The 19,575-nt window shown below is 37.1% G+C and overlaps 1 protein-coding gene across 1 annotated transcript; it reads right to left on the minus strand.

Annotated features, from left to right (window-relative positions):
* Positions 1-10,299: 10,299 nt before the first annotated feature.
* LOC131478231 (inositol hexakisphosphate and diphosphoinositol-pentakisphosphate kinase 2-like) lies at positions 10,300-12,356 on the minus strand (the record flags this gene model as incomplete). Its single annotated transcript, XM_058656545.1, is given in 3 exon segments — positions 10,300-10,529; positions 10,531-11,156; positions 11,159-12,356. Coding segments are annotated over 3 exon segments (2,007 nt in total), but the record flags the coding sequence as incomplete, so codon positions are not given.
* Between the last annotated feature and the right edge of the window lie 7,219 nt (positions 12,357-19,575).

The following is a 19,575-nucleotide window of genomic DNA, read 5'->3' on the forward strand; positions in this document are numbered from 1 at the left end:
AATGGTTATAGAGTACTATTCAGCTGTCTCATGTCTATCTTCATTTTTGTATTTAGCATTTTGTAGTGTTGAAGCATAATTTTTACTGAACTTGGTGCATTTTAGGATAGTCCAAACTGGCTTATAACTCTAACAAGGCATATGTTGACAATTGGGGTGCAGAACAGTTTTAGGAGGGGTGTGCAGAGAAATCTTCAATACCTTAATGATGAGTACTGATCTTTGTGTCCTACCTAGTAAGGTGTATGTGAGTCCATGCTGACCATTTCCTGTCTGTTCTAAGCTTTCCTTATTGGTCTCTATCTAATCTAATTTTGGGGGGTAGAGGGGCTTCAGAGCGACCCTAGTGGTCATTGCAAGAGAGGGTGGGGATCCAAAGTTGGAACTAAGTAAGGACCAGAGAATGCTCCCCTCCTGAGTCCCAAAGGAGGTTTTCTGTTCTTCTGTTTCTGAGAATCACTCAGGGCTCCCAGCTATTGTTCCGATGACATTAGATCCTGCAAGGAAGAATCTTGGCATCTTCCATCCCATGTGGGAGATCTGAAATGAAGTGGATGACCTCAGAGTTCTTGGCTTACAAGGGCAGTCCAATTCCCCGTGGTCTCCTTGGTAGTTGGGATGTAGTCTTTGGTGCCCATACTGATAGTCCTTGGTGAGGATCTGGGAGTCTCCAGGGTTGAAATACAAGCCTCCTCCTGTCCTCCTGCTCCACTCTGCCCCCCCCCCCCATGCTTCACAGCAGTTCTTAAGAGTATTCTGAGACTTTAAATACTTTGTCAGTAATCTAAGCATAGAAAATTATGACCAAGTTTTGCCCACACCTGCTATTTTGTTAGCATCACCAAGAGATACAGTTTATTCATTCTTCAGGTTATTTTTCATTAGAAAATTTGTAAGAGTTGTTGCCAATTCTCTGGTTTTAAATGTTTCTGGATATGTCTACTCTTACCAGTCTAATACTGTAAAGTTTTTGTGAAGTCTGTGAACCTTAGGGAAAATGCCAGTAATCTCCCAGATGCTTGTGTGGCTTGTTTTTACTTCCCCTGCTTGGAAATTTCCTTAGGAAACAACTCCTTAGCAGGTAATTTTACTAGTGGGAGTGTCTCTCAAACTTATTTGTCATAGTAATTGAAACTTAAAAGAAACACAGATGCTATTGTTAGCTCACTAACCTCTCACCATAAATGTCACATGTTACTGTGGCTGGATTTTGCTTTTGAAGGTAACAGCTCCAAGACTTATATGAAGCAAAGATTTATGGTTTTAGGAAAGCTTTGATAAATTCATTTAATGTAGTTTCCATATACATGAGCAAGTTGTTTTCCTGATAACTGAAATAAGAGTCATATTGTCCCCCAAACTAGAGTCCCACATGATCCAGTGATATCAGAATGGGCTGCATGTCACTAAGGAGTATCAATGATTTATTCATTGTTTTTATTTATTTACATTTATTATAAACTCCTGGTTTACTCTAGATTCCTGATGACATGGTGATTTGAAAAAGTTCCTGATCACACTTGGAGACATTATAAATGGACCCAATGCACTGTGGTTTTTTTTTTTTAGGATTTATTTATTTTTATTGCAAAGTCAGATATACAGAGAGGAGGAGAGACGGAGAGGAAGATCTTCTGTCTGATGATTCACTCCCCAAGTGAGAGCAACGGCCGGTGCAATGCCAATCCGAAGCCAGGAACCAGGAACCTTTTCTGGGTCTCCCATGCGGGTGCAGGGTCCCAAGGCTCTGTATCTATTGTCCCACGTGCTGTGGCCTTTCCCACATTTTACTACTGGGTACTGGAAATAAGACTAATGCAACAAGGAAATAATTTTAAGATGTCATTTAATTTTAAACAACTTAAATAGTCACAAAAGCATACTGAGTAGCTAATTGGGTAACACTGTTATTACTGATTGTGTACAATTAACATAGCATGGATCTGCTTACATCAGACAGTTGGAATGCAAAGATGCTGATCATCAGATCTGTTTCCAAACACTGTATTCTTCAGTTGGACTTAAGCACTCTCATGTATAGAAATGAACGAGAAATGCAAACCTGAATTTAGTACATGTAAAGCATTGCAAACACATTGTACACACCAGAAGTTGTCGCCTACCCAGGCAATACTTTTGTCATTTGCCTTCAGTGGCATCTATATAAGCTGGAAAGGATCATTTCTTTCATTAACCTTTTAAGTGAGCTCACCTGCTCATTTCTTTTTGGCTAGGCGTGAATGTCATTATAGATTAAAATAGGAATGTTCTCTAAAGGGCATGAGATTAGTGCATGGGGAGTGTGCCTTTTCCATTTCTTTTTATAAAATCATAAATGATCCGTTTGGTTTGCAGAAATTTGTATTAAGTAATGTAAGCTTTAAATAAATATGTCTAAATGATTCCAGATTTCACAAGTCAGTAAATATTGTCAAAATGTTTTAATACCTTAAAAACAATGAGACTAAAATTTTATGGAATGTGATGTATTTAGTATACCAGTAATGAAATATGAACAAAGTACCAAGTATGATTTAAATTGTGATTAAACCAATTGTTGCCACTGTCTTTTTTGTTTTGCACATTCTGTGCTCATGAGGTATATTCCTGGGTTTCATTCAATATGGAAAAATAATAATCATATATATGACTATGCAAATGTACAGATGATTCTTCATCTATACTGACCATACCATTTGAATATGCACAAATATGACTGATTGTATATTTTTATGTGGCTAGTCAAATATCAAATATGTAAAAATGAAGCATTCAAATGATACAGTGACCACTATTTAAAAAAGAAAATGTTTATTTGAAAGTCAGAGTGACAGAGAACCAAGGAGAGTCATAGACAGATATTTTCTGTGGCTGGTTGACTTTCCAGATATCCACAATGGCCAGTGCTGGGTCAGGCAGAAGCCAGGAACTGGGAGCTTTATCCAAGTCTCCCATTGAGTATAACCGCCCAAGCCACTTGGACCATCTGTCACTGCTTTCCCAGCTGTAACACAGAGCGGAATTGTAGTCAAACAGCTGGAACTCAAATCAGCGTTGCAGGCAGCAGCTTTAAGTACTACACCATGTCAGCCCTGATGACCGTATATTTCATTAAGATACTTATGTTTTCCCAGTATTCTGAAAATAAAGAGGAAATCATAGTTTCTGCCTCTGAGAATTTTTACAGCTTGGGAAAAATATAAAAGGGAATCTTTCCATAATTTTTCTGTTACAGTAGTTACTATGATGGAGGGTAGGCACAGAGATACTAATGGTTGCTGTGATGATACAAAAAATGTCTGGCTGTCTTATGGAATATTTGCTGAATTCTGATGCTACGAAGGCATTTAGCAAGCAGGTCAATGATGCCTACAAGGTAGGGTGAGAACTCTGAAGTAATCTAGAAACGATTAGGGAAAAACACAAGTCCTGACAAGTCTGGACACTTGCCAGAGACCCCACTAGTTAGAGTTGGGTTTCAAGAGGAGACAGAATCCTTTGATGTCCCCATTAGACATCTGGGAGTTTATGATATCATGGATTAAGTAACTGTTACTGATGTTACAATCTACCTTTCATTTGCCTCAATTTCTTAGTAGATTGGGAGGTTGATTCAGATCATCAACTTGTTGCTAGGTCTTATTGAAAAAGAGAGAGAGAGAGAGAAATGGGAAATCCTCTGCGGTGCAAGATTAAAAAAAAAAAAATACTGAGATTGCTTCTTCCACACTGCTTTGTCTCCAATAAAAATGTACCAGAGAAGTGAGATGAAAGTGAAGGTGATCAATCGCAAAGAGCAAAAGCAGATAACAGATGAGGATACATGGTGGGCCGCACAGACAGTGCGCTTGCAGATAAGGCCTTTGCTCTTAGGGATGGCAAAAGTCATTAACACTAAAGTGTTAATCCCAACTCCTGGAGCCACAAGAAGTAAATTTCTTTCCTCTGTAAATTGCCCAGCATGTGCTATTCTGTTATAGAAACATAACATGAACTAAAACATATACTGCTTATGTTTTCAGAGCTAAAGCAAACAATAAAATACTTAAACACAAAATTTAATGAAAAAAAATACATGGTTGGTAAACTCCAAGTCAAACAAAATGTCATGAGCCAATTGGATGGATTACGTCTTGCTCTCACTTGCCAAGAACAGCATGAGTAGGGAGAGGAGGTTAAGAGTTACAACGGATATAATCAAATTATAATTAATTCAATAAAACTGAAGTACTTTCTTATATAAAAGAGAATAACCCTATATGTTATAGTGTGACGGATAGAATAAAACAAGATGGAGAATATTTTTGTTATGTGATAGGAGAGATAGCACAATTCTTGTATTCTATCAAGTAATGCCAGGACTCAGAACTTTTCTCAGTGTCCTTTGGACTCAGGAAGCAGAAGCACATGCTGGAATGCACTCATACTGGAGCTCAGCAGAGAAAAAAAATCAGAAACAATGAGAAAAGAATTCAGCAATCACATGCAAGGAGAGACCTGAGGGCTGTGTGTAGTAGCTGAAAAGCGTTTTTTTTAAAAAAAAAAAAAAACCCTGGAAAGTAAGTTGTTAAATATGATAAAAATAATAAGGCTGTGTTTTTAAAAAGAAACGAAAACAAAAATATGAAAGAAAAAGAGCATGAAACAAAGGAAAAATGAAATTGAGCAAGCCAACATGGAAAAATGTTAGTGTGGATACTAAAAGTACTAAGATTAGAAGCTAAGGAAAATACTCCATCCTTTGTTTGAGGCATATCTAAAAGCAAAATTATTTATCCTGTTAAATAAAGTAACAGTATCTCAAAGATGAAGTTGGAGAAGAACAGAATAATCTGAGGACAAAGCAAACAGGAAGACTAACCCTCATGGTAATTATCCTGCTAAACCTGGGATTCTGAGTTTTTCTGTTCATTCAGCTGGCATCCCTATGACCACACGAGTCATGTTCTACTACATATGGTTATATGTAAATCCTTTTCAGAGAGTCAATGTCCCTAACTGTAGCTTCAACAAATGTTTCTCTGCTACTTTTCCTTCTAAACATCAATAGGATGGGTTGGAATTTGGTATTTCCTCCTTACATCGATTGGTTTCTGATAAAGTAATTATTTCTGAGAACATTATAGGGAAATAATGAAATTCAGGGAATTTCACAGAATGACTCTTTCCTCTGGCTGAATTTCAAAATGGCTATTTTTGGCCTTCTTCCAGTAGAAACTTTTGAGAGATTTTTCTCTAATCTTCTCTAATCTTCACCAACATGCGGCTGGGGACCCTGGGGGTAAAACTCCCAGAAGTATGGGTCCCTCTTACATGGACTGACTCTCAGCTTCCTGTAGCTAACAGTTCCTGTGTAAGTATTTCCCATCATCACTGGCTCTGCCCCTTCCCTTCTTAGGAAGCTGTGTGTCTGTATCCCTCTGCTTCTCCATGTTTCTGGGAGCAATCTGTTCAATAACCTTAACTTTGGAAGAGCTCAAAAAGACATGTTGGTATTCATTGTGTTCAGTTTCTTATTCTTTGTGATGAGAAATAGAATGAGTAAGTTCCAAGCTTACCTGTTGGAACAGATAATTTCCATGCTAAAATGAGAATTGGAGACAAGCACAGTACAGTACTTACTCCAATGATATGTAACACATCCAGTGGTTTTAAAAATGTGTGCTATTTGGTGAGTTTTAAAAGTTTGAAAAAGTGTTCTGGTTCTTCAAAAGCATGATGTCTTCCAGAAAAAAAAAATTGTTACCGAACAATAGATTCTATGTCACATCCTGATAAAATGATTGAACTTCAAGCAAATTTCTATGTCTTCACATAGATAACCATTGCATGTGCAAAGGGGACAAAAGTAGCTTGTCTTGCATTTCTTACCCATCATAGTCAGACATTGAACTGTCTACACATGATGCAGAATATAATCCAGGACTAGCAAATTCATTATTCCAAAGTATTCACAGACACTCTTAACCGTGAGTAAACATAGAGATTAAGATATGTACACCATCTTTAAAAAGTACACTTCAGGAGGATATCCACTGAGTAAGGTACATTGAAATCTGTATCATATGCATAAATTTTTGTAAAATGGATGGTGTTTAGTATCTCAACTATGAAAAAGGAAATAGGAAAACATTTAGGGACAAATGAATGCACAAAACTGACATAGAAGCTAAACAGCTGTGTCACATATACTTTCCCCAGAATATATTAATTGGGGAGAAAATCTTAAGATTGTGTTATGAATGCATGTGCATAGATTCATGTATGCACACAGACACACACATGAAACTCAGCACCACGTGGGTAAATGGCAAATGTTTGAGAGACCCGCAGTCATGGCATTGTGAAATTACAATTTGAACAAGTAACTACAAACCTTAATTACCTAAGCCTTGAATAGCAAACTGTCCAAACATTTAAGTAGTAAACATTGAAGCATGGAATTGTCAACTTAATTCTAGTAATTTAGTTGATACATAAGAAATTCATTGAGTCTTGTTGTTTCTACATTTTATTGATGGTTTATGTGAAAGTCTATCTTGAACACTCTAAAACTGCTTCCAAATTATGGGCTACATTCCTGATTGAATTAAGAGAAAATAAGTACCAATAAAATGTTCAACCTATAAAAAAAAAAAAGAAAGGTCAATGTAAAGTGTTGGAGGAGATGAAGGTGTCTGATGTTTAGAAGGGAATGATTCAAATATCACATACAAACTAAGCATGGTGTTACCTCCGGGTGCAAATGAAAGCAGAAACATTATCAACTGAGAATGTTAGGCAGCAATTTTACAGGAAAGACAGGAAGGAACAGGAAACACAAGTAATAATGCTTTTTCACATCACTGCCTTAATTTATAGTAGCTCAAGCATCTTATTCTAGCATTAGGAAAGAAATGGCAGAAAGTAACCTAATTCTGAATATCCAATAATATTTTTCTCAGAGTGAGGAAGCTGAGATGCAAGTTAGAAGAGTTTAATAGAATGTGAACAATTTTCTGGCTACAAGAAAATAATCTCTGTTGCCCATTTTAAAGAAATAAAAGAACTAATACTTTATTCAATGAGAGAATATTATAGTCCAAAATGAAATTTAAGTGTCAGTTTACACAAAAAAAGTACATTTGGGAAATTAAGTGGAAAATAAATTGTCACATTTAAAAGATCAAGTATCTTTGGAAAGGTATGCCTCTTTGTATTAATACAGTATATTGAGCTTTTCATGTGCCAAATTACTTTTAAAAACAAAGAAACAAAACACTACCTCTATTTCTATCGTCCTGTAGTGAGAAATAATGCAGAAAGATCTGTTCAATAAACACATTAGATAAATCAAATATTTTGATTGTAAAAAGCAAAATGAGTAAACATTCTTACAAGGAGCAAGAAAATGCTTGATTTATTTTTGTTTTTATTAAAATCAAATTTATGAACATCTGCTAGCTGTGTTAGTCAGCCAGGAGGGAGAATTTTCTAGTTAGAACAACAAGAATTAAGTGTCAGGTATTAACTTAGTTATACACTTTGCCCTCTTGTTCTGAAACACCAAGTGTTCACATTCCACGAGCATGAATAGTGAGGTTTTAGCCATTAGTCTGAACCTCTGTGTACTGTAAATCATCCATCACTCACGTTGTAACTTCAGACAAATTTGTTTACTTTTTTTCTCAGTTTGAAGGCAGGAATTATTTATTAAAAAGAAAAGGTGTGAGACGGGGAGAGGGCTCATGCAATAGTGGCAGCAGGGGGTTGCAAGGAAGGCAGGAAGGAAAAAAAAAACACTCATCTATTTCTTTGGGTCTCAACATCTGTGCTTGCTAAGGAAGGTGTGTTACCACATATACTCCCAAAATTGTAAGGCTGTGACACCACTCTCCCTCACACTAACAATAATAAAAAATTAACATCAACCTATTTGCAAACTCATTAGTCCATCATTCATGAGAAGGATCATGTCTGTCTTGTTCATTGTATCCCTCATACTGAGATGGATGTTAGACACTTAGCAGAGGCTTATTCAATATTCATTGAATGAGTTAATTTATGAACTAAAGTAGTGACTGTCATATGTCAATCGAAAAGGTTGAACGTACAACCCACTGTGTCTGCACATTGCACTGAATTTTATGACGGTGGATTAGAATGGATCCATTATGATGTATATGTACTTTGTGAAGATTAGCAAACATTAATATTATCTGAACATGATGCAAAGCTAGTAATACATATATTCCAGAGTGTTGAGATTTTAATTAATCAGTATGAACATGAGCAGGTCGTTCCTTTTATATTAAAAGAACCTAAGATCCAACCATTATTTTCTTGTGCATACCTTATTTGACTAGTGAGGAAATTGAGGAAATGAGATATTTTTTTAGATGCCCAATTTTTTCAGTCGCAAGTACTTAAGTAACATACAGAGTAAATATCCATGATATTAAGTTTATTAACAGGATCTAACTTGTATGCAGTCAGAATTAATTTGATATTGTTATTGGAAACATTTACTTATGGCCCTACATGATTGATCTCCAACATTTATTAGTATAACTTATTTACAAAACATATGAATCAATGCAAAATATGTAAGATATATGATACAGTCATTGCAGTGACAATTCAATCATCAAGTTTGGGCCACATTACCACCAAAATGTGAGAAAAATACTACATACTTCTAGCCTTTTTGTAGAAATTAATATTTTCCAAAAGGAGGTATAGAGTCTGAAGTTAGTTCTCAGTGTAATAATCTACTTGTTTATTTGTGCAATTTCATGTTCAACTTCAAAATGAAATATTTTTTATTTTTATTTATTTATTTTATGATTCCCAAAATATTTTAATTCACTTCTACTTACAAATAAAAGTTTCCTTACCCCAACAGTGACTATATTAACCACATTTTCACATACAGAAACTTAGGTATTTTCAGCTGTTTCTATTAGACACGTCTTCTTATAATACCCTTACATTCTTGTGAAGTACATGAACTTAATTGTATGTTCCTGACATTTCATTTGGTACCTTTTAACACAACTAACATGTAATATACTTATTTTCTAAAAGCCAGTTCATATATGCTAATTTAAGGAGTTTCTTCTGAAGAATTACAGTAGTTGTATTCATTTTACGAGAATTCTAATATTTTTAAACATTACCTTCAAGCTAAAACTATAGTAATTTAAATTATGTAACTTGCAGTGCAGGTTGCATTGTTTGGCTTATAGTTTCAGTCATTTCAAGTGATTTGCCAGAATTTGCGTACATGGGGGAACAAAGCACCAAAGATAATGTTTCTCATATCATAGTTGGAATCACAACATAAGGATCTCAGTTTTCTTTCAAAACGTAACATTTGAAAAGAGCATTAATTTCAAATGGTCATTATTTAAGCCTTCCTAATGAGATCACGTGGTAGTATCAGAGAAGAATGAAAATAGTTTAAAAAAAAAACTGCACATAATACCTACTACCTAAGTAACATTTAGGCTATTTCTAAAACTGATTAATTACCATTTTTGAAGAGTTCCTTAGATCTAAAAAGAACTGATTTTCTACCTATATGTCTAAAAAATAAACTCAACAGGTGCTTTTCTTGCCAAAATGAGGCAAAATTTTTCCTGATGAATAAAGCACCTCTCATGGTAAAGTATATAAAGAAAACATTTTCTACAAATTAATATACAAATTTATGCACATAAAGGTACAAGTTCTCCCACCTGTATATGCAACACCTTAAATAATACACATTAAAAAATCCAAAGCAGATTCAAAAATTCACCTATATGCTAATTACTCCAGTTATTAAATATTGCAGCATATATGTCACTATAAAAAACTGGGACACATTTTCTGATCTAAATGAAATCTCTTTGGGAATATATTCTGTAAACGTCCCCAATATGTAATGCTGGCTGTCAGATTTCAACTGAAGCCAAAGGCCTTTACAGCTAAAATGCAATCCTGTGGAGACAACAGCTTGCTAGGAGGCCAGCTTGTCAGACTAGGGGTCCCTATGCTAGCCATGGGGCTGCGGCAGGCCGGCTGGGCTTCGATGCTGCTTTCGTGTGCTGCAGGAACAAGTGTCACACTGACACCACGAGACCTGTACCACTGCAGGCTCTGCTGCTCGCAGAATGCTGGGAACATTGGTGCACATGTTCTCGGAGTAAGCCAAAATATCCTACGTGAAAGTAAATAATCCCTTAGCCGTGAAAAGACATTCTTCTATGAATACAGGTATGTATGAGGAAAAACAAACTGCTTGCTTTGACAGTTCTAGGTCAAGGGGTTTTTTTTCTATTCATTATGTGACTTTTATAAGCATATGAAGTTCTATTTCATTTTCATTTCTTTTTCTCAGTGCTTTTTCTGTGCTCAGGCATTTCCGGCTTGTTAGTTATACTCTTTTTCCAAGCTGAGGTACTGGGAACAATTGCAGTAGAAGGCCCACTGGTGCCTGGTTTGCTGCTCACTTTAGTGGTCTTTAAGGGAGCTGGTGGTGTTGGGAGAATCTTTGCAGGAGTATATATATGTCTTTAGAGATGCTTTTCTTCTCATTGTTGGACTGGAACGTGAAGCTGTGGAGGACATTTCAGGTGTCTTCCGTGGCACATCACTCGATGGAGAAGCGATGGAAGCAAGAAATTCATCCACCTGCTTTAGAGACAGGGCATTGTGAAGAGTCTCTAGAGGACAAATAGACGGGACCATGGAGTACAATTCAAAGCCTACAGTAGGATTCGGCTTCTGTTCCACAAGAGTTCTTGGTGTTCGCAGGTAGCTGGCATTTTCAGATACGACTTTGCTTGCAACCATCTTCCTAGACCTTGGAAGTGGAGATTTCCTGTGTATATGAATCGGCTCTGACACCATTGGCTTAAACATCAGAACAGCTCGATCAACCTCATCTTTTTTAGAGGAGTGTGGTTCATCATCACTATCAGTTTTAAAAATTCTCCTGCCTTCACTCTCTCTGGAAGCTGGTCTATATCCGTAACCAGATGGTAAATTTTTGTCTTCTTCACAACCTTTGGCTCCTGGACTAAAGTGTAATTCAACATGAAAGCGTTCCTCTGAGGAGAGGTCCTTGTTAGGATCCTCATAAAGCATGATAACAATCTGTGTCATGTAGTTGAGCTCATTGACAACGTTTAATAATCCATAGCTCGTTTCTACTGTTCATCTGATTCATTGCACAAGGCACCATAGCGAAGAATAGACAATAAAGAATGTACGTGACTTTCACTGGTAAAATACAATCTGGTAAGAACATGACGTTCAGGAGACAGAACACCCCTGGAATACACAGGATGGAGTTTATTTACAGTGTCATCATCTTGGGTCCTCTGAAGGTCTGAGCGGATTTTTCTAACTAGAGGAGTACAGTAGCCTTTGGCAATTTCCAGTTTCTCAGCTTTAGTTATACGATATTCCTGAGGGATGACAATATCTGCTAGGGCCTTGGAAAGGCGATATAATTCCATTGTATTTTCTAACTTCAAGGAGCCATTATGCTGGACACCATATTTTATACAGTCATGTATGTCAGGGATTTTACTAATATCGTATCTTCCATTCTTTGTTTTAAAGTCTTTCTCCAACTTGGACCATCTACAGAGCATAAGCTCCAGTGTTTCACTATGATAAAGCTGAATATCTGATGATTTGGGATCTTCCATTCGATGTCTAATTGGAGAAGTTAAACTTTGAATCAAAGAATAAACCTTGTCACAGGTCTTTACAGGATTCTTAATCAAATACATGGATTTGGTAAGAGAAAGACTTCCAGATGGAGTAAGCTTTTCGTACTCTTCGGCAGTAAAATCTCTGTCCTTCTGCAGGATCTCGTGCAGCCTTGCTTTCACGCGCTGCTGGCAGCTGCTCAGAGAGTCACTGTCGCTGTCCAGCAGACCGTTCATGTTTGCACTTTTTACCATCTGAACAAGAATGGAGGTCAGCTCTCCTTCTAGAGCCAACAGCCCCTTTGCAAAAGCAGCCGCAGTCATCTGCACTCGGCCTTCGTCAGAGGCGTAGATTTTGAGATCATGTCGGTAGGTGCTATGTAACCTAAGTAAACCGCAGCCAGGAAACCCTGCATAATCTCCTTGACCTCCTGGATACGTACGCCTGAAAGCTCTTCCAAGTTCCTCAGCCTGGACTCTGTCTGTGGGAGTTAATTCTCCTCCCCACTTAAGGACCGGAAGCAAGGATGGCTCTTCTCTTCGGCTGTCTTCCTCCTCACTAGATGTTTTCAGACAACCATGAGGAAGGTAGGTCAACTGAACCTTACGATTTATCCCAGAAAAATGGCCATACATCTCTAGTACCGTCTTCAGCTGTTCAAGTTTTTCAAAATGAAATATTAATTAGGAAGGTATATGCAAAGTGGAACAAGGTGGCTGTCTGACCCTGTTCCACATCTGAAGGTCTCTATGACTTGGTGAAAGGCAGTTTGAAATGTTCACTCCAAGGCTGCTCAGCCAACTGGAAAGGTGTCAATTAGTATGCACAAAGAAGGATTAAATAATTTATTCATTCATTATACAATGATTGGGTTTTGTTATGTGCAACATACTGTGTTGGGAACTGTAAGCTTCGAGACACAAATACATTTAAAATGAATATCTTCCTGCAGTTTATTCTAGAGTTCATTGATTATCAGTGCTGGTTTGTTTAGTTTTTACTGAAAGACCACATATGTTTAATTTACCCAATACTAAATGTAGATGATGTTCAATAAGCTCAGCTCATATTCATTTTTCTCTTTTTTCTGTTACATTTTGTGGATTCATCACTACCAATAATTATGATCAATTGATTCACACTAAGAAATTAGCAGTTACTCTAAAAACACTGAACCCATATGCATCATCTTGTACCCTATGTTTGCTTATATGGAGGGCAGGGGGCAGAAACAACATTTGAGTTAGAGCCATTTCTGTAGATTCTGAGTAATTTCAATGTAGAAGCTCGCAGGGACAATTAAGCACATTTTATTGAGCGCCTATTAGAAAAGTGAATTAATATATAATGTTGTAACTTAAAAATTGTCTCTTTTAAAATCATCATTGAGTGAATTTGCCAGGACAGGGTCTGGCACAGTCCATCGCCCCAATCACATGCACATGCTGGTTGTTGCAATTCTGGGTCACCCTGTACTGGTAAACTCACACAAGAATCAGGTCTGAGATCATCTAAGATGAAGTTTCTTTGGAGATCCCTCCAACTGAACTGCTGATCTCAGAACCCCAACCATGAAGAGACTGTCAGCCAGTGGATTCTGAATAGGTTTCATCGTGATTGGAACGGGCGAGATTGACAGCAATTCAGAACTGTTGAACTATCAAAACTGCTTCAGCAGGACCCTCAGAACGTGCCTCACATCGGGGACCTGGGATGCGTGGGAGGTTGGGTGGGGCTTCTCCCTTTGTTTCTCCCCTGACTCCAGATACAGGGAAAAAAATAATATTAGTGTGGAAACAATGGTCTTATCCACTTTCCTGTAGCCTTTGGCCCTTTGTACCCTAATCAACTAAGTAAGATCATTTAAAAAATTAATTAATTAAAAAATAAAGTAGTATTCAAAACCTTGAAAAAAATAAAATCATCATTGAGTACTAGCCTATTTCATGCAAGATGAAATTAGAGATTCTTTTGTTTGTAGATTTTTAAAATTTTCTTTAAATTTTAACACAGGAGAGAACATGAATTATCACCTTTTTTCGTCTGGGTTATTTCATGGTGTCCTCCGGGTTTATCCATTGTGATGCAAGTGGTAGAATTTATTTTTTAGACTCAATATTTCATTGTGTATACATGCCAAATTTTCTGTTTATTGTAATATAAACTTAGCATATGTTAGCTCATGAAATAATACACTAAAGATTGTTAGTGTATTTCAGAATTATTTAACTATTAGTACAATCTAATTAGTAGTTATTGTCCTTCTCTCTGCAGTGCTTAGTAACTATCAAACTATTTTCTATTTCCATATATTTTCTTATTTTGAACATTTCACATCAGTTAAGTTATATAATTATTGTCTCTCGGGCTGAATTTTTTAAACTAAATATAATCATATCAGACTTTTGCCATTTTTGCATATATCAGTAATTCATTCCCTTTTTTTTTAATTTGTAATCCTATGTTTATTGAGCTCAATTCACCATAGCCAAGATGTGGAATCAATCCACATGAGCATCATCAGATGACTGGATGAAGAAATCATGATGCACAGATATTATGGAACACTATTCAGCCATAAAATGAATGAACTTTTCTGGAATAAAATGGAAGCAACCAGAAACTACTCACTTAGTGAAATAAACCAGTCTCAGAAGGCAACGTCACATTTTCTCTGATAATGTGGCATCCAATACAGAATGCAAAAAATTTTTAAAAATTATCACTTTAGGATGAGTATATGTGTGGGCTTCCAACTTTTTACTTTTTTGAATATTATTAGTGGCAAATTACACTTGTGAGCATAGAGTACACGCGTATCTTCATCAAAACTGAAGACAAGAAGGGAGGGAGGAGTAACAGCGGAGAGCAAGGGAATAAGGAGAATGTGGTTGTCCCATGTCTACCCATGGGACTTAGTCTCTTCCCTTTATACCTATACAAACTTTTAACAGTAGTAATTTTGAAGCATATCGTATTTTAAATGTAGTCTTTGAAAAGCTGATGGTGATTTTTAGAAAGCAGAACATGGATCTTTAGAAAATTCTTTAATTCTAACATGTAAGTAAACTCACCATAAAAATACATACACAATAAAATAAAGAAAACAATTGAGGAGTATTGTTCATGTTAAGCTGTCCTACCAGCTAACAGAGAGCTGTTTGGAGTAAGGAAATGTTAGCTACTGATTTTCAAATAAAATTCAGAGCTCTCAGGCCCGGCACGGTGGCCTAGCTGCTGAAGTTCTTGCCTTGAACGCGTCGGGATCCCATATGGGCACCGGTTCCAATCCTGGCAGCTCCACCTCCCATCCAGCTCTCTACCTGTGGCCTGGGAAAGCAGCCGAGGACGGTCCAAAGCCTTAGGACCCTGCACCCACGTGGGAGACCTGGAAGAGGTTCCTGGCTCCTGGCTTCGGATTGGCACAGCACCGGCCGTTGCACTCACCTGCAGAGTCATTCATCAGATGGAAGATACTTCTCTGTCTCTCCTCCTCTCTCTATATATCTGACTTTGCAATAAAAATAAATAAATCTTAAAAAAAAATTCAGAACTCTCCAGCCTTCAGCGGCACTTTCCACACCCTTCCTAAACATATGTTCCTCACCTAAATAGGCCTAAATATGTTAATTTTGAAAAATGTGCATCTAAATATGAAACAGATGCATTGATATTTTATTGGCAGGGACATCTCAGCATTTGTCTTGCCAATGACCTATGATTTATTATTTTGTCTGATACATGCCAACATGTTCAAAGTTAAAAGGAGTGTCAGTTTTACAGGAAATGAAAACATATTTCTATTGTTATGCCATGTTTTCCTTGTTTCTGTACCCACATATGGACAGGTACAATTTGGCTGACAGTGCTGTCGGAACAAAAAATGTTGGGGCAGAAGGCCTGCATTCATCTCTGCTCCAGTAATTGTTGACACAATGACCTTGAACAAGTAATTAAATCTAATTTTATTCAATAAACGAGTCCTTCTGTTTAGCAGACATTGCTTTAGATTCTAGGATGGGAAATTGAGGACCCACAGTATCTTCATTTTCCAGTTACCTGTGGGGTGTAACTACATAATATCAAATTAGAATTTCTATTTAATTGGTTTTCCTATGGAATAATAAGCACAACAGTATCTCATACTCAAAATGGTTATACAGCCATTTTGTACTATTATAGTTTATGCACACAAACTTTTCCATATTCTAAGTATTTTAGATATAAAGGCCTAAAATGTGAAAGAAAACCTAGGTAATTAAACATTTCTAGTGCAAGAAAAAGGGCAAATAGCAATGCATATAAATCATGACATTTACTAACAAGTACTTCACCCCCATAGAATTTTAACATGACAATGTTTCTTTTCAGTTCAGATCTCATGCCTTGCTTACAAATATCTCAATATAAAATATCCAGGCAATGCATAGTATATTCTGTGCCTCTCCTCTTGGAGTAATTCTACCTCCTTTTTATTCATTTCTTTGGAAGATAACATGTTAAGGAGTAGAACTGGTGCATTCTATTCATAAGTAAGTCAGAGTCACCGTTTCTCACCTCACTGAATCATCGTATCTCTAGGCTAGCAAAAACTTAATCAGTACATTTATTAAATCCTTCAGCAAACTTTAACATTCAACCCAAGTACAAATTAATTGCATGTCTAGATACCACTAAAAATAAGACTAATTTTTATCTGTAAACTCAAAAATTGTAAACAGAATAAATGTAAGACTTGATTTAATGCTATAGTTTTTTCCCTTAGAAAATACAAATTTTTCCTTCTATTCTTCATTGTTTTCCTAGTTTGAGATGTTATACTGTGAATTGGTATAGCATGCTATTTTTGTGCACCTATTAAGCTGAATGAGGAGTTTTCTTTTTTCTGTTAATGTAATACACTGCCTTGGCTGATTTTGAGATGGTCAGCCAACCACTGGAAACATTCACACACTGACACAGAGAGCAGAGTACTGATAGGTTATGCTTGTTCCATAGCTGTAGAAACAGCAACACAGAGATAACAGGATCATGCTCAAAGTCACAGAACAAGTAAGGAGTTCTGTCAGAATCTGAACCCAAATATCCTGGCCCTTGTGATCCCATACTTGTGCACTGAGTTGATTACCATTGACAGACCTGAAATTTCATCAAATAGTACCAGATAATAAGAATCAGAGTGATAGTCATTATGTCTATAATAGCTATTACATCTAAAAATCAATCACAAGAAGAAATCTTTAGACAAACCAGAATAAAACATATTATATAAACTGGAAAAAGTGTGAATTCTGCTAACTTTAATCTAATTATAGTTTTATCTCCCTACATGCCTTAGTTGACATACTAAGAAGCTACATAACTTCTTGCATTTGAAATGCATTAGAATGGAAAATGCTCTAAATATAAATACAAAAACAAATTTTATTTTCAAGTTAGTTATCCACTGCTCTGTAAACCCAATATTCTAAAATAGTTAACTTATACACAACAAGTATTTATTCGTATTTTCAGGAAACCAGAAGGTTCCTGACTCATGAGTTTGACTCTGCATCCCTCCCGAGGTTGGGATTAGACATCAGCTGGGGCTTTCGCACCAAAGAGCATATCTAAGCATAGAAAAATCTGCTTATTTGGCAGCTCACTTGAACTGACAGAAGACCTCCAAACTAATGACAGTAGACCTCTATTTCTGACTACTGGGCATCTTCACGAAGCTACTTAATTATTTCCACAATAAAGTGGTTGGTCTTTCCCCAGAATAGTGATCCATGGTAGAAAATGACCAAGATGGAAGTCACAGTGATTCCTGTACGTGATTCCTTCTTTATATTTTCTGTGCTGTGATATTTTTTTTCCCTCTGTACGTCCATGTCCAGCACTCACATTTTCTGCTTTATTCACTAGACACATCACTTAACATCAGCCTAAACTCAAGGGATGCTCCATTCTTGGAAGGGGAGAATACCAGAAGTTCTACAGATATTTTTATTTATTTTTTCATTCCCTTTTTAGTGTCAATGGCATTCCATCATATAAAAATATGATTTCTAATGTATTGATTCATTATTGGACATTAGGTCTATTTTCACTCATTGACTGTTATGAACTATTACTCAGTTATGGTGTTAATCTGATCTTGTGTAGACTTATGTTCTCATTTCTCTTGAAATCAGGGATCAAAGAATAGAATGCTTGGTCCATGGTGAGTCTTGATGTGGCAATCTGAAGACTGTTCAGGCCATGTCTAAATGACCACATCAGTATATACTCTCATCAGCAAGATATGAAGGCTCCACTTCCTCATAAACAGTGTCAATAATGGTTATTGTATCCTTACTAACGTATAAGGTGGCATCTCATTGTAATTTTGCTTTTCACTGCTCAAATGTTCTGGTGGGTTTTTTTTGTATTTTTTAAGATTTATTATTTTTGCTTGAAAGGGTTACAGAGAGAGAGGAAGAGACAGAAAGATACACATCTTCTGTCTGCCGGTTCACTGCCCCAGTGGTTAAAACAGCTATAGCTGGACTGATCTAAAGGTCAGAGTCAGTAGCCTCTTCCAGGCTTCCCGCAGAGGTTTGGAAACCATCTAGGACCATCTTCTACAGTTTTCCTAGGCCATTAGCAGGAAGCTAAATCAGCACCCAGAAAAAATGCTGGTGCCACAGAGTGGAGGATTAGCCTGCTGAGCCATTATACCAGCCCCTATATTTCTCCTAATGTTCATTTTATTTTTATTTGAAAGGCAGAGTGACAGAGAAAGAGAGTGATCTTCCTCCCACTGGTTTACTCTCCAAATGGCAGCAACAGCTCTGGCTAGACTTATTTGAACCTAGGGTCTAGAACTTCTTCCAGATCTCCCACATGGGTGTGGGAGCCCAAACACCTGGGCCATTCCCTGATGCCTTCTTAGGCCATATGCAGGGAATTGGATCATGCTAGGAGTAGCTGGGACACCAAGTGGTGTCCATATGGAATGCTGGCTTCATAGGAGGAGGCTTAGAGATTCACATTCTAGGATCATAAAACAACAACTCTTAACTTCTAGCATTGGAAGTTCAGTGCAATCTGTCTAGGCTCTCAGAATGCCCACCATCTCTGACCCCCACTTCCTTTGTTCACAGAACTTGTAGTCCCTGTAGAGGTCAGGAAACAATAGACCTACAACTAACTCTACATGGGAAAACCAAAGCTGCATAGTTATTCATTCAATACCATGTGTGGATGAGCATAACCACCCAAGAGTTGAAAAAACACACATAAAGAAAGACCTGAGGAGTCCACTAGCAAGTGAATCTGCGGGACAGGGCATATAAAAGAACATAGGAGGCAAAAATCAAACAGCAAAGGAAAATAAAATGTCAGATAAGTAGAGAGGTAGAAGATCAATGCAGGAAATTCAGTAGTTATGGAATAGAATAGAATCTCTACCAAACCATCCTGAGAAAGCAGGCAACCAGTAATGAAAGAAACACTGTTTGATTTTCCCACAGATTAAAATAAAGACTTTGTTATCTGAAGGAATGACAAAGGGCACCATATAACATCTTCTCATGAAATAGCTGGACTTGAAGAATATCAACAGAATCTTGGGCATGTGTTTGGCCTAATGGTGAAGTCCAAACTTAGGACACCCATATCCCTTATTGGGATGTCTAGAGTTTAGTCCTGTCTCCACTTTAGATTCCAGCTTCCTGATAATGTGCAGCATGGAAGGGAACAGGTAACTATTTAAATAGTTGGATGTCACTCATACAGATGGATGCAATTCCTGGTTCCTTTTTTCAGCCTGGTGCAGCCCTGACTGTCGTGGGCATGCTGGGAGAGAACCAGCAGCTGGGCGCTTTGTCTTTACCTGTCTCTGCCTTTCAAGTAGGTGAATGCATC

The sequence above is a fragment of the Ochotona princeps genome, chromosome 2 (genome assembly GCF_030435755.1).
Source record: "Ochotona princeps isolate mOchPri1 chromosome 2, mOchPri1.hap1, whole genome shotgun sequence".
Taxonomy (NCBI): Eukaryota; Metazoa; Chordata; class Mammalia; order Lagomorpha; family Ochotonidae; genus Ochotona; species Ochotona princeps.